General features: G+C 48.6%; 1 protein-coding gene across 1 annotated transcript; it reads right to left on the bottom strand.

Moving 5' to 3' along the window:
* Positions 1–8,703: 8,703 nt before the first annotated feature.
* Positions 8,704–10,249, bottom strand: LOC102954011 (somatotropin). The gene is made up of 5 exons (XM_042966333.1): positions 10,239–10,249; positions 9,831–9,991; positions 9,502–9,618; positions 9,180–9,341; positions 8,704–8,904 (listed from the first exon to the last, which is right to left on the bottom strand). The coding sequence occupies exons 1-5, from the start codon at positions 10,246–10,248 to the stop codon at positions 8,704–8,706; spliced, it is 651 nt and encodes a 216-aa protein (XP_042822267.1). The 5' UTR covers position 10,249.
* Positions 10,250–14,557: the final 4,308 nt, after the last annotated feature.

Raw genomic sequence — 14,557 nt, forward strand, 5'->3', positions numbered from 1 at the left:
CAGCACTATCAACAATAGCCAAAGTATGGAAACAGCCCAAATGTCCATCGATGGATGAATGGATAAAGAAGATGTGGTGTATACGTATATACAATGGAGTATTACTCAGCAATCGAAAAGAATGAAATCTTGCCATTTGCAACTACGTGGATGCAACTGGAGGGTATTATGCTAAGTGAAATTAGTCAGAGAAAGACAAATATCATAGGACTTCACTCATATGAGGACTTTAAGAGACTAAAACAGATGAACATAAGAGAAGGAAAACAAAAATAATATAAACACAGGGAGGGGGACAAAACAGAAGAGACTCATAAATATGGAGAACAAACAGAGGGTTACTGGAGGGGATGTGGGAGGGGGGATGGGCTAAATGGGTAAGAGGCACTAAGGAATCCACTCCTGAAATCATTGTTGCACTAGATGCTAACTAATTTTAGATGTAAATTTTAAAAAATTAAATTAAATTAAAAAAAAGAATCAAAACTCAACATATTGTTTTGGCAATGCTGATGGAAATGTTAACCTTAAAAATAAAACTTCCAGGGGCACCTGGGTGGCTCAGTCGGTTAAGCGTCCGACTTTGGCTCAGGTCATGATCTCACGGTCCGTGAGTTCAAGCCCCGCATCGGGCTCTGTGCTGACAGCTCAGAGCCTGGAGCCTGTTTCAGATTCTGTGTCTCCCTCTCTCTCTGCCCCTCCCCTGTTCATGCTCTGTCTCTCTCTGTCCCAAAAATAAATAAACGTTAAGGGGCGCCTGGGTGGCTCAGTCGGTTGGACGTCCGACTTCGGCTCAGGTCATGATCTCACAGTTCATGAGTTCGAGCCCCACGTCGGGCTCTGTGCTGACAGCTCAGAGCCTGGAGCCGGTTTCGGATTCTGTGTCTCCCTCTCTCTCTGCCCCTCCCCTGTTCACGTTCTGTCTCTGTCTCAAGAATAACTATACATTAAAAAAAAAAAATTAAAAAAATAAATAAATAAAACTGTTCTAACAGCTAACAGCAGTTTTAAAAAATAAATAAATAAACGTTAAAAAAATAAATAAATAAAACTTCCAGTTATTTTTACCAGCAAAAAATGGGTTTATTTGAGAACAGCTGAGAATTGTAATCCAGGACAAGTAATCTGCAGCAAAACTTATAGGCAAGTCTGCAGAACAAAGGAAAGGACCTGCTGCTTTACAGAGGAAAAGGGGGAGTCGGGAAGGCTGTTATAAACAAAAAGCCCATTAAAGTGAGAGTTGGAAATATAGTGGTTTCTCATTGGCTGAGCTGTGACTGTTTCTCATTGGCTGGGCTGTTGCTGGGACAGGAGGAAAGCCTTTTTTTCTCCTGCTGGGCTGGGAAAGCAGCATCCAGGTATAAAGTCTGTCTCCTATTGGGTCTGCAGTTGCAGTGGTAGTGTGTGAAAGCCCCCCTGCCAGCCTCCCAATTCCTTTTTTTTTTTAAATGTTTATTTATTTTGAGAGAGAGAGAGAGAGAGAGAGACAAAGTGAGAAAGAGAGAGCATGCCCGAGGGTGCGCGGGCGCGCGCGCGCACACACACACAGCACACACAAAGGAGGGACAGAGAGAGGGAGAAAGGATCCCAAGCAGGTTCCCTGCTGTCAGACTCAGGGCTTGAACTCGTGATCCGTGAGATCATGACTTGAGCCAAAATCAGGAGTCAGATGCTTAAGTCACTGAGCCACCCAGGCACCCAATTCCTTTCTAAACAAGATTTCCTTTTACTAGTTTGCACATTTCCCTCTCATGATCAAGATCTTTCTTTGAAAGTGTCACTGATCAAGAGTCAGTTTCTCCACATTTAGTGGTTTTCTCAGTACCAGGAAGGACCTTTCCTAGTTGTCATGTCCTAAGTAGGAGGGAAAGCGCCTAGCGGTTGGCAACCACTCAAACCACATTTGAGCAGCAAGGAAGATTAGGAGGGAGAGAACTGTCAGGTACTTCCTATCTGTAGTCCCTATCTATCAAGACTGTAGTTACGCACTGGAGATCATCTCCAAGCACTGAGCCAGCATCACCTTATTGGGTACATCATTTTTAGAAGCCTGATAGGCAACAAAATACAAAACTCAAAATGATTATACAAAGCAGAAAAAGTAACATAGCAATTCCGTACTGTATGATGGTTCTAAACCAGGACTCCACGTCTGAAAGTAGCTAACTGAAATATTTATTTGCACTTATTCAGACTTAGGGGAGAAAGGCGCTCCCTATGAAGGCAAACCAGGAATCATGTGTGCCTTCTGGAAGTCTCCACTTAAAGCAACAATGAAAGAAGAGCAGTGGATACCAGAGGAGCACACTGAGAGAATTAACCAAGCACAATCGGGAAGATACATGCAGCTATAAATATAAAGCAACAGCTGATGAACTTTCTGCAAAACAGAAAAATCTCAAAGATGTTTAAAAACAGTATTGTTGTATCAAAAGAACTGCTTGAACCAAATGTGTTATTGACAATACAACCTCCTAAGGCTGCAAAGACCATAAAGTTCAGAGACCATGAATTTGGATAAGAATCCAAAGTCAGTTAATAGTCCAGATGAAAGAAGCCTTTTGTGAATTCTGAACCTTCTAATCCTTCAGAAAAAGCAAGTGTAAGATTAATTTGTCCTGGGATCATGATGAGGCTGTTTCCAAAAGGCCATAATCAAAAGAGGTTTCCCCCTTTTGTAAGGGCTTTGGGAATGCAGACAAGGGCATTATGTTTCCATAAAAAAAGAAGCAACAGTGAGAAAAAGGTAGACAGACCTGCCCAGACATCTTAGGAAAGCGGTCTCCTCAGATATCATCTGCTTCAATTCTGGGACATCTCTACTTTCAGGTCACCAGATGGCATGAGGGTCCAGTCAGCGTTTGGCGCTTTCTTTAGATGTATCATGTGAATCCAAGAGTCTATTCTCTGGAGGTTGGTGGCATAAGGGTTGGTTAGAAGCTCCTGACAAAGGCCTTTCCAGCAAGGCTGAAGAGAGCATTTCTGGAGGTGTCTCTTCCAACCGATGAAATCTCTAGGTTTCAAGGTGTGAGGCTTAAGGTTGTCATCTCCTGGGAGTGTTCTGTGAAAAGACTTATTTTAACAGAAGCAGTTGGGCCTTTGCAATATTGAAGTATCTCTCTTTTTGTCAACCGTGGGTCAGAGGAGGCAGGGGCCGAGTGTATCGGATGTGCTGTGACTACGTCAAAGGGTGAGAGTCTATGAGTACCAAAGAGGGTAGATCTGAGATTTCAGACTAATGGCAGCTTTTGGCCAGAGTATTTGAGGGATTTCTTCAAATTTTGCCAACTGGGTCTTTTTTTTTTTTTTTAATATTTTTTTTAACGTTTTATTTATTTTTGAGACAGAGAGAGACAGAGCATGAACAGGGGAGGGGCAGAGAGAGGGAGACACAGAATCCGAAACAGGCTCCAGGCTCTGAGCCGTCAGCCCAGAGCCCCACGCGGGGCTCGAACTCACGGACCGCGAGATCATGACCTGAGCCGAAGTCGGCCGCTTAACCGACTGAGCCACCCGGGCGCCCCAGCCAATTGGGTCTTAATAGTGCCATGAGTCTGTTCAACTAACCCTGAGAATTGAGGATGGTGTGCACAATGAAGTGCTGGGAAATCAGCCAACAGCACAGACTTGTTGAAGCACTTGACTGCCAAAGCGTGTTCTCTCATCACTATGAAGTTCGAGAGGGGGTCCCCAGGTAGGGATAACTTTTTCTAATGGAATGTTAGCCACAGAAGCAGCATTGGCCTGTCTACAAGAGAACTCTTTGTACCAGTGAGAAACATACAAACCATGACTAAAACATTTATATCCATGAGAAAGGGAAGCTGTATGAAATCCATCTGTACAGTTTTCCCTGGATTATACTTTCGACAGGTGGAACGAGAGACGCAGGTGCTTTTTGCGACCTTATTAATATTTCCCCACCAATATTGATTCATGAATGCTATTATTTTGTCAGTAGACCAATGGTTTAATGCATGTACATGAGAAATTTGGAATTTTTGGTAGCGCTGGATTGTTATTTGGTCCAAACCAGAGGTCTCTCTCTTTATTAAGCCAACAATTATTGCATTTCCAATATTGTTTTGCCATCTCTGAGGCCAACTGTTGGGTATCTCTGGTCAATTTTTCCAAGTTACCATTTGGGAGAACATCACTTTGGAACATGACAGAGGTTTAGCTTTTGGTTTCCTTGGGAGCGGTGTGTTTAGCGGAAATATAAGCAAGGTGGTTTACTTTGGTCTCCAGGAAATTGAGTCTCAAGTGCCCAGGACCCTTAATAATAGCCAGAGCAGCCAGCAAAAGGATGGCATCTAATAAATTTTGGACATAGAAGCCGTTTTTAATTTTATCCTCATCGGAGGTAAAGACAGCTTGCTGTTTCCATAATATTCCAGAGTCATGAGCTACACCCAAAGCATACCGACTATCAGTATAAATGCTAAGTTTTATCCTTAGCAAAGTTACATGCTCGAATAAGGGTGTATAATTCAGCCTGTTGGGCTGAATTAGTCAAAGGTAAAGCTGCTGTTTCAATGACTTCAAAAGGAGCTTCAGTAGCATACCCAGCACATTATTTACCATTTTCATCTTTCAAATAAGAACCATCAGTAAAGCATGAAAAACCTGCAATGGTTAGAGCCTCCTGTAACTTTCCATGGGGGGAGGGGTGCCAAAAGGTAATCTATCAGGGTTAAGCAGTTGTGAGGGGTTTTGTCCAGGTCTAAATGTAGTCCTTGTTTCAGGATTAGATGCCCTGGGTATTGAACTGAGTTTGAGCAAACGGCTTTTTTTTTTTTTTTTTTTTTTTTTGAGACCTTATGTCCCTTTAAGGCCAAAAGTTCTAACAGGTGGATGCTGTCTCCTGTGAAGAGGCTTGAGAAGGGGAGCAGAGACATCAATCATATACAAATTGTAACAAAGTAGAGCCTACAGAAAACTTTCTTTCACCCAAATCAGCTTTTAAGATTCATGAAAAGTAAGGAGGACTTGGTGTTGTAACCCTGGGGCTTACCGTCCAGGTGCATTTCCATTCTTCCCCAATGAAAGCAGAAAGGTATTAGCTATCCTTATGAAAGGAATGGTAAAAATGCACTGCATAGATCAATTACAGAGAAAAATTAGCTTTCAGTGAGAACAGACCTCAGTAGCATATGGGGCTTGGGAGCAACAGGTGCCAAGGGATAACAATGTTATTTTTTGCTCAGAGGTCCGGGATAAACCTCCATCTTCAGTATTGGGTTTTCTCACTGGTAAAATGTTGGTATTATAGGGACTAGTACAGGGGATAATGAGGCTCCAAGCCTTATAATCTTCTATTCTGGTCTGGATGCCTTGAAGGGTGTCTTTATACAGTATTAATTCTGGGAAGGGTTTTTGAGGTATCTACTTGAATCCTGACCAGAGGTGTGCTGTGGATTCTGCCAATATCAGCTGAAGATGTTGCCCATGAAAAGGACGGTAGCTGATCCAAGAGGAACAAATGATATGGCCCCCAGATTCTGCTGTAGTGAGTCTGTTTTCTGTCAAACCCAAGGCCAATACACTTCCAACAGGCACAGTTGCACCAGGGGCAGTCTGGTTCCAAACAGGAGTCAAACTGAAGGCCAAGCAAACACTCTCAGATGGGATAAGGCCTTAAAACAGATCCTGAATAAAGTCTGGAGAACTCAAACACAAAGACAGCGGAGCTCAAAATCCAGGTGAAAACTTACCCTCAAACTCCAGGGTCCTCCAGCCAAGCCCAATTGGCTCTGTGGGTGCCAGCACCTGTTTGCTGAGCAGCCTTAGAGTTGTTGGAGGCTCTTCTCTGGACTAATGTTAACCTTAAAAATAAAATGCCTGTTATTTTGCTAGCAAAAATGGGTTTATATGGGAACATCAGAGAATCACAACTCAGAACAAGCAGGCTGCAGTAAAGCCTTAGGCAAGTCCGCAGAATAAAGGAGAGATTCCGCTCTCCATAATAGAGGAAAGGAGGAAGTTGGGGAGGCTGTTATAAACAAAAAATTCATTGGAGTAAAGTGAGAACTGGAAGTATGGTGGCTTCTCATTGGCTGAGCTGTGACTGTTTCTCACTGGCTGTGCTGTTGCCGGGGCAGGAGGAAAGACCTTCTTCCTCTCGCTGGGTTAGGAAACTAGTTTCCACTTAAGGTCCTTCTCTTCCAGTTGGGTCTGCAATTGCCAAGTGGTAGGGCAGAGAGCTCCCCCTGCTGGGCGCCCAATCCCATTCTAAACTAGGTTTCCTTTTTTTAAATTTTCACAGAAGAAATTCAGGTGAGAGTAAATTTAGGTCATTTTAGATTACAGTAAATTTACAAGATCGCATGGAGTCAGACAAACATTATTGCTAGAAAATCTCACTAATCTTACTTTTGGGAAGAGTTTTCATTAGAAATTAAAAAAAATTTTTTTTCAATTGGGGTAAATTAGACATAACACAAAAATTACCATCTTAACCATTTTTTAAAAAAGCATTTTATGTTTAAGTAGTCTCTACACCCAACTCGAACACCAGGGGCTCGAACTCAACCCTGAGATCAAGAGTTGCATGCTGTAGCATCTAAGCCAGCCAGGTGCCCCCCGACCCCAATCTTAACTATTTTAAGTATTCAGCTTAGTAGTGTCGACTACATTCCCATAGTGTCTGTAGGACCCTTCATTTTGCAAAATTCCACCCATTAAACAACAGCTCGTCATTCCCTCTTCTTCCAGCCCTGGTAACCACCATTCCACTTTCTGGTCTTTATGAATTTAAGTACCTTGCCGAGAGAAATCATACAGTAATTGCCTTTTCGTTACTTGCTTCTCAGAAATTTTTAGTTAGAATTAGAAACGGAGAGTGCCGCAACTGACCCAGGTCTTCATTTCCGGTGGACCCGGCTGTCTCATCTTTGTGGTCCCTAACTCAGTGGTTCTCAACTGCGTTTGCGCATTAGACTCACCTGGGGAGCTTTAAAAACCACTCCTTCCTGGATCCCTTCCAGACCAATTAAATCCGAATTGCAGGGAGTAGGAGCGCCTGGGTCTCTTAAGTGTAGGACTTGGCTCAGGTCCTGATCTCACGGTTCATCTGTTCGAGTCCTGCATCGGGCTCTCTGCTCTCAGCACAGAGACCCTTTTGGATCCTGTGTCCCCCTCTCTCTGTACCCCTTCTCCACTCTTGAATGTGCACATGCTCTCTCTCTCAAAATAAATAAATGAACTTTAATAACAAGTATTTAAGCATTCCATCAGAAAACAGGGAACACCCCCCAAATTCAGTGCAAAACAGCTGATTTCTTGAGTGCTGTAATGTGTCAAACACTTCAGAAACACCATTTTATCTAATCCTGACATTAGCCTTGTAAGGCAATTTATTATCATCTCATTTTATACGCGAGGACCCTGGGTCCCCAAGAGGTTAAGTAATCTACTCGTGAGCATAAATACAAGTCCAACTATTTCTGATTTTTGCCCTTACAAGTTACCCCAATCCACTGTTCTCAGAAGAAATTGCTCAATGACAGCTTGAGGAGAAACTGTGTTTGGATTAATTTTTGTCCTTAAACATGTTTTCAATAGGGATTTGTCACCGATGTTTAAAAACTAGATTTCACATGTGCTGGGGTGCCTGGGTGGCTCAGTTGGTTAAGCAACTGGGTCTTGATTTCGGCTCAGGTCATGATCTCGCAGTTCCTGAGTTCGAGCCCCTCATCGGTGTCTGTGCTGACAGCATGGAACCTGCTTGGGATTCTCTCCCTCCCTCTCTCTCTCTACCCCTCCCTGGCTTGTGCTTGCTCTTTCTCTGTCTCTCAAAATAAATAAATAAACATTAAAAGGAAAAAGTCTGGACGTCCTGTCTGCCTCGAAAAATCAGAAGGTCTGGCAGCCCTTCCCACAGTCCTGAATGGCAACAAGGTTCGATAGGTCCCACCTTAGCTGGGTCCTGAGTTCTCTTGACTTCCCCGGTACCCACATGCTGGCATGTGTCCCTGACAAGGAAGTGGAGCGTCAGTTATGATTTATCCCTTCACACCAAGCCTTCATTACTTTCGTAATTGTCTGCCTGGCACCTGCTGGCCCTGAATTTGCAACCCCAACTTAGTCTTTCTTCCACTTCCCTTGCCACCATCCAGATCCCAAACAGGCTGGTTCTGTTTTTCCCAAAGCCATTTTGCATTGTTCCCCTTTCCTAAGAGTAGGTGGGTCTAATGTGTGTTCGCCTTCAACTTTGTGCACAAAAGTAATTCTAGGATTTCTCTCATAATTTTCTCCCATGTCAGGATGTTTTGCCTCTGTACTTAATAGCTTATTTTGCTTTCCATTTTTTCCCTGCTCTTGGGGGCTAGATTTGGTGTTGTGGTGCCCGCGGGGGAGAGAGGAACACCTCCAGGTACTCGATGGGGGTGCTCCTGACCTATGACTGCCCAGAGAGCTGGGACCTCAGACCTGGGCAGGGACTCGATGTGTGATGGAGAGGAATAAATGTGTCGGTTTCTTTCTAGCCCAGGAGGAATCAGGTCAGGTATCATTCCCAGTCGGCCCCCACAGGATGTCTGCGGCTGTCTTCCCAGCCTGGACCTTGCCCCACATAATAGAATGACACCTACTCAGATGATACAATGCAACTTAATTTTATTAGGAAAGCACAGTGAGCACTGGAGTGGCACTTTCCAGGGTCAGGGGAGGCGCTGGGGAGGGGGCAACCGAGATGCCCACCAACTAGAAAGCACAGCTGCTTTCCACGAAGCGGCGACACTTCATGACCCGCAGGTACGTCTCAGCCTTGTGCAGGTCCTTCTTGAAGCAGGACAGGAGCCCATAGTTCTTGAGCAGCGCGTCGTCACTGCGCAAGTTTGTGTCAAACTTGTCGTAGGTTTGCTTCAGGATCTGCCCGGCCCGGGGGCTGCCATCTTCCAGCTCCTGCAAAAAGGGGAAGAGGGACGGAGAGGCCCAGTCTTTGGCCACTGCTCCTTCCCTGTCCCTCTGTGGGTGGCCCTCCCCTCCAGGGCTCTAACAAGGGCACGGAGGATTCACGGTGGGGAAACGAGTAAGCTTTCTCAGGGGTCAAGGCTGGACTGTTTACTACAAAGAAAGGGGCAGCCTCTCCCAGTGCATGCAAGCCCCCACCCCTCAGTTAAGTCAGCCTGGCTGCCGCCAGGCCCCAAAGAGGGGACCCGCAGCGCCGCGGTCCCCACCCGCATCAGGGCTTGGATGCCTTCCTCCAGGTCCTTGAGCTTCTCGTAGACCCGGTCCGAGGTGCCGAACACCAGGCTGTTGGTGAAGACCCTGCTGAGGAATTGCACGGGCCCGAGCCACGACTGGATGAGCAGCAGGGAGAAGCGGAGCAGCTCTACGTCCTGTGGATGGAGGGGGCGGTGGGCACGCCAGCCTCTGCCCCGGGGGCCGCCCACCTGCCTCCCTGCACACCCTCGGCCCCAGGGAGAAGGCTGCCCAGGGCCTGACTCCTGCAGACGAGGGAGGCCCCTGATCCTTGGCCGGGCGCCCCTGGCCACTCACGGATCTCTGCTGGGCCTCGTCCTTGCCCGTGGGGGCCGGGATGGTCTCCGAGAAGCAGAAGGCAGCCTGCGCGTTCTGGATGGAATACCTCTGTCCCTCCGGGATGTACGCCCGCTCCTGCAGAAAGAATGCCCGCCTGGGTCTCAGCTGCACGGTCCTCATCACTGCTTCATTCGGAAGCTCCCTCAGTTTGTGCTCAGCTGACAGCCTCTTCACTTGGATGAAATAACCCTGAGCTCCTCAGTTTCCTCCCATTACGTCCCAGGGGTGATATTCACACCTTCTTGCACCCCACCCCCCCCACCGGCGCCCATTCCTGGGGAACTTACAAACTCTTTGTAGGTGTCGGCGGCCAGCTGGTGCAGGTGCTGGGCCCGGAGCACGGCGTTGGCAAACAGACTGGACAAGGGCATGGCTGGGAAGGCGCCCACCTCCTGGGGCCAGGGCAGGCAGAGCAGGGCAAACGCCAGGAGCACAGAGTTCCGAGGGCCTACAGAGAGGGACCCGGAGGGCGAGGCCGTGGCCCAGACAGCAAGAGGCCTCTGTTTCCCGTCAGCCGTTCCCCTCCCCGCCCGGGGACGGAGAACATTTAAAACTTGGCCAAATGTCTGGGCATAGATGTCTCTGCTCACATTCAGCAGCCCCAAAGCCCAGGGTTAGTATCCCCATCCACATGCCGGGCCACCGCCTTGTGCCTCAGTATACACTGAACCCAAAGGGATTTTAGGGGCACTTACCTGCAGCCATCACAGCTGGGGATGAGCCGTCCACAGGACCCTGAGCGGTTTGGGGAGCCGGGTGCTGGGATCCTGGAATCAGTCCCTTGCAGGCCCTTTTTATACCCTGGTCCCTTCTCTATCCCCCTCCGCCCCCACTTATTTTCTCTATACATTTATGCATCGGGCCACTGGGCGGCCTGTGCTGATGGATAATTTAGAGTCTCCTCCCTCTTGTCCTGTTCCCGCTCTTCTTGGGGTCATGTCCCCCAGGCCTTCCCTTCCATCTTCCCCTGTCTGCTGTCACCAGCCCTGAGGGTTGTGCACACAGGGTCTCAGCTTGAGAGAACATCCGATCTGTACTCATTTCAAGGGGGAGGCGGCAGAAGGGAGTAGCCTGAGTTCAGGTGCGTTCTGGCAGGTACCATCGGGGGGTTGTCCACTCAGGTGAGGAGGACCCACCCCGGCCCCCAAAAGGGGGGCTATGTCAGGCTGGATGTGCTGTGAGAGCTGCGCTACCTTCCCTCATTCTCTATTCCTATTTTCCTCCCTGCACGGTTCCCCTCCATCTACCAGACAGAATGTGCGTCTGGGGAAAGGGAGCCCAGAACAGCCATGGATTGTGAGGTTTCTGGGCACAATTCAGTCCCAGATTGCCACCTTCGTCGCTGTCACCATCCCCCTACCCTTTATCACCATCTGACCACGTGGTCCGGCCCAAGGCAGCTGGTGCTGGCCTCGACCCCACACTGCCCTCCCATTTCTCTGCCGTGGGGGCCCCTCCAGGTGGCTGAGGCAGAGGACCAAAACCAGAGACATCACTCTGCTCCTCGAACATGCTACAGAGATGCCAACCAAGAAGCAGAAGTCCCAGGAACAGACCCAGGCCACAAGTACTTCCCCCTGGCAACCCAGTCACCATCAGACGGTCTTAAGATCAGAAGAGCCCATGCGGGCTTGGGTCTCATTCTCAGCACTGAAAGTCCAGGCACAGCACCCTGAAAGATGATCTCCCCAACCACCCTAGGCTCTTCTTAGTCTTTCTTCTACTTAAAAAAAAAAATTTTTTTTAATACTTATTTATTTTTAGAGAGGGAGAGAGGCAGAGAGAGAATCCCAAGCAGGCTCCGTGCTGTCACTGCACAGCCCGATGTGGGGCTCGAACTCATGAACCATGAGATCATGAAGAGCAGAAATCAAGAGTCAGATGCTTAACCGACTGAGCCACCCAGGAGCCCCTTTCTTCTAATATTCATATAGAGCTCATGAGGGTGAGACAGCATGCCCATGCATTGTCACATTTGACCCTCGCGGCCATCTCGTGAAGGAGGTATTATTACCACCCCATTTTGTAGAGGAGCTGACCGAGGCTCACTTGCACGAGCTGCCTCAGCCAAAGCCGACCTCCCAAACCTTGCTCTTCCCATGTTGCATCATCCCAAATCCTTTCTCCTCAGCAGATTGGGTGGGCCAGTCAGTTATTTTATCTTCTAAATCCCTCTGAATCCAGGGATCCTGCCCCTAATCCCAAGGGTCCCTCTGCCTCATTTCATCCTTCCCCTAAGAGGCAGATTGTTGCCCCTCATTTCCCAGGTGAGACTGGCTCAGAGACTCGGGGTGCATGTTGGAGACCAAGTGGTAGCGCGAGGCTGGGGCCGGGAGGGCTAGGTAGGACTGCTGCCCTCCAGCCTCCCGGTGCCCAGGGTTGGGGCCTTTGCAGCATCCACAAGTTACCAGCATCAGATCACCCCCGGGGCTCAGAGCGGGAAAGAACACATTTCCCCTCCCTTTAAACCTTCCACTCCTTGAGTCTAAGAACATTTAGCACTTGCCCTGTGGGAAAATAAACAAGTGAATGAGGAAACCCTTCTAGGGGCCGTTGGTTATGGTATTGGCAACTAACATCGAAAAGTCACACCCTCATGGCCCAGAAGGGGAGTGCTTGCGTCTTGCCACCTCCCATTTTTGGGATACAGCTTCCTTTTCATCCATCATTCTGGAGCCATTGTCCAACGGTGCCCTGATTCATTATCTGCTAGGGAAGGCACTGGGACCCATGGAGCTGTTCTCCAGGCAGGACAGAGGAAGGATCAGAGTGGGCTGTCATTAAAGATATAGGCCTGGGGCACCTGGGTGACTCAGTCGGTTAAGCGTCTGACTTCAGCTCAGGTCATGATCTCAGAGTTCTAGAGTTTGAGCCCCACATTGGGCTCTCTGCTGTCAGCACAGAGCCTGCTTCGGATCCTCTGTCCCCCTCTCTCTTTGCCCATCCCCAACTCATTCTCGCTCTCTGAAAATAAACTTAAAAAAAAATTATAGGCCTGAAGAAGAGGGGGAGCATGGAGAAGGCTTTCCTCTCCTCCTTGCAGCTCTACCAGAGAGGAGGGGCCAGGAGGGAAATGGAGGAAGCTCTCTGAGCCCCACACAGCTTTCTGCCTCCCCACCCCCATCTTTCCACCCTGTGGAGGGGAACTGATGTGAAACCCATCATGACCAGTTTCTAGCTAATGAGACTTGTATGTGAACTATGGACCAGGGGGGAAGCCTCAGACCTCCCCTAGGAGTGAGAGTCCAGGAGCCCAAGTTGGGGACTGCTTGAGAAGCACACAAGGTGGGCACAGGTGAAAGGTGGCTGAGGCTCTGTCTGCATAGGCAGTGTACTGCTGAGAATAGGTGGAACTAGCCAGATCCGGGGAGTGTCTTCTCTCACCAAACCAACTTCTGTTGACCCCAGAACTAGATCGGCTCACAGGACTCTGGGGGTCCCTGGGGATACACCTTTACAGAAAGATTTACCGTGGTGGCAGTCACTGGACCCAAGAGGCAGGCACTGAAGGCTATGGACTTGGGATTTTCCCTCCAGGACTGGGGAGTCACCCATCCTTTCCTGGGGCACCACGGGGCCAACCCCCTGGCTTCTCCAGGTTCAGAGACTGTCCAACCACGGCCTCTGCATGGTGGCTGAAGGGAAGAGGCCATGATTAGCATCTCTGGGGGCAGCCAAAAAAGGCTCAGGATGAACTGCCCATTATCTTGGAATCTGTGAAATTCAGTGTGTTTGGAAGCCCTTCCTATTTCCAGAATTGAAATCTGGAGTTTTCTGTACCTGTTGTGGAAGCTCACAGATTTGCTTTTGATCTAAAAGCGGCCTCTTTCAGGGTTCAGGAGCCCCTCTGAGGTTCAATCCGTGGGGTGCGAGGCCAAATTTTTGGGGGTCTTACTTACCCTGGCTGTAGAAATAGCCTCAGAGGGACTGGTGGCCATTTTTTCCGTTCCCCCCAACTCTGGTCACTTGACGTCCACTAACTCTGTCCTGCCTTCCTTGAGGCTGGAGGCTGGGATTGCCCCTGGGACATACTCCACCTCTTCTTTGCTTCCAGCATGAGTCTGAGCATCGGTCGATCATTCAGCGTGGGGTCAAGGGCTCTAGAGAATATTATATGGGGATTCCCAAAGGCTTCGTCAGGGGAGGTGGGGAAAGGATCACTATTCCTGAGTATGCCAGGCTCTGCACTGGCTGATAGGAGCTGGAGGCCCATTTCGTATGAGGACACGCTCAGACTCAAAGAGACAGAGTGGTTTTCCCACGGTTTCTCTGCTCTAAGTGATAGCTGCTGAAGGCCCCTATCTCCGCCCCCGTCCCCCCCCCCCCACCGCCGTGTCCCCACCCCCCAGCACGAACTCTTTAGAACTCTCATCCAGGAGAGACAGTGGAGCTGTGGGGCGTGGACAGAACGTTCCTCAGCACAAAGCTAGCAGAGTAAGGTCAAGTCCCCATTCAGAAGATGTTCAGTGAAGTTGGGGGGAATTGAACGGAAGGAACTTCACCCCAGAATGAGGTCCACGGACACCAAGAAAAGCGGCAGAAAAAACAACCCAATGTAGCCCGATTTAATGAACCAAATCACATCATCCTTCACATGTGTATTGCACGTTTCAGTGTACATCACGTTTTCACTTCCTTTATCTCATTGGACCCTTGGGTTTGCCAGAGGGCCCAAGCATGGAGGAAGGGCCTTGGAGGGCTTGGGGGTGGGGGGTCGAATGGGGGTGGGCACTCCTGTGGGTCGATAAGGTTGTTGTTTACACTGGTTGAGGATCTCTGAACCATCTAGAAGTGCATAACAGCCTACATAACTAGACCTATTAAGTCATTTCCACTTTGGGGACTATTCCCCAGGGAGACAGTCCCATTGAAAAAGAAGCAGTAAGTACCCGGCTGTGTCCAGCAGCTGTGGGAAGTCTGGGGTGCTTTCCTGACCGGTGCCCTTCACTGGAAATCATTCTACTCTTTTTGCCTTATTCTATGCTTATTTGTGAACATCTTAGCCCCCTTATGG

Source organism: Panthera tigris, chromosome E1 (assembly GCF_018350195.1).
Source record: "Panthera tigris isolate Pti1 chromosome E1, P.tigris_Pti1_mat1.1, whole genome shotgun sequence".
Taxonomy (NCBI): domain Eukaryota; kingdom Metazoa; phylum Chordata; class Mammalia; order Carnivora; family Felidae; genus Panthera; species Panthera tigris.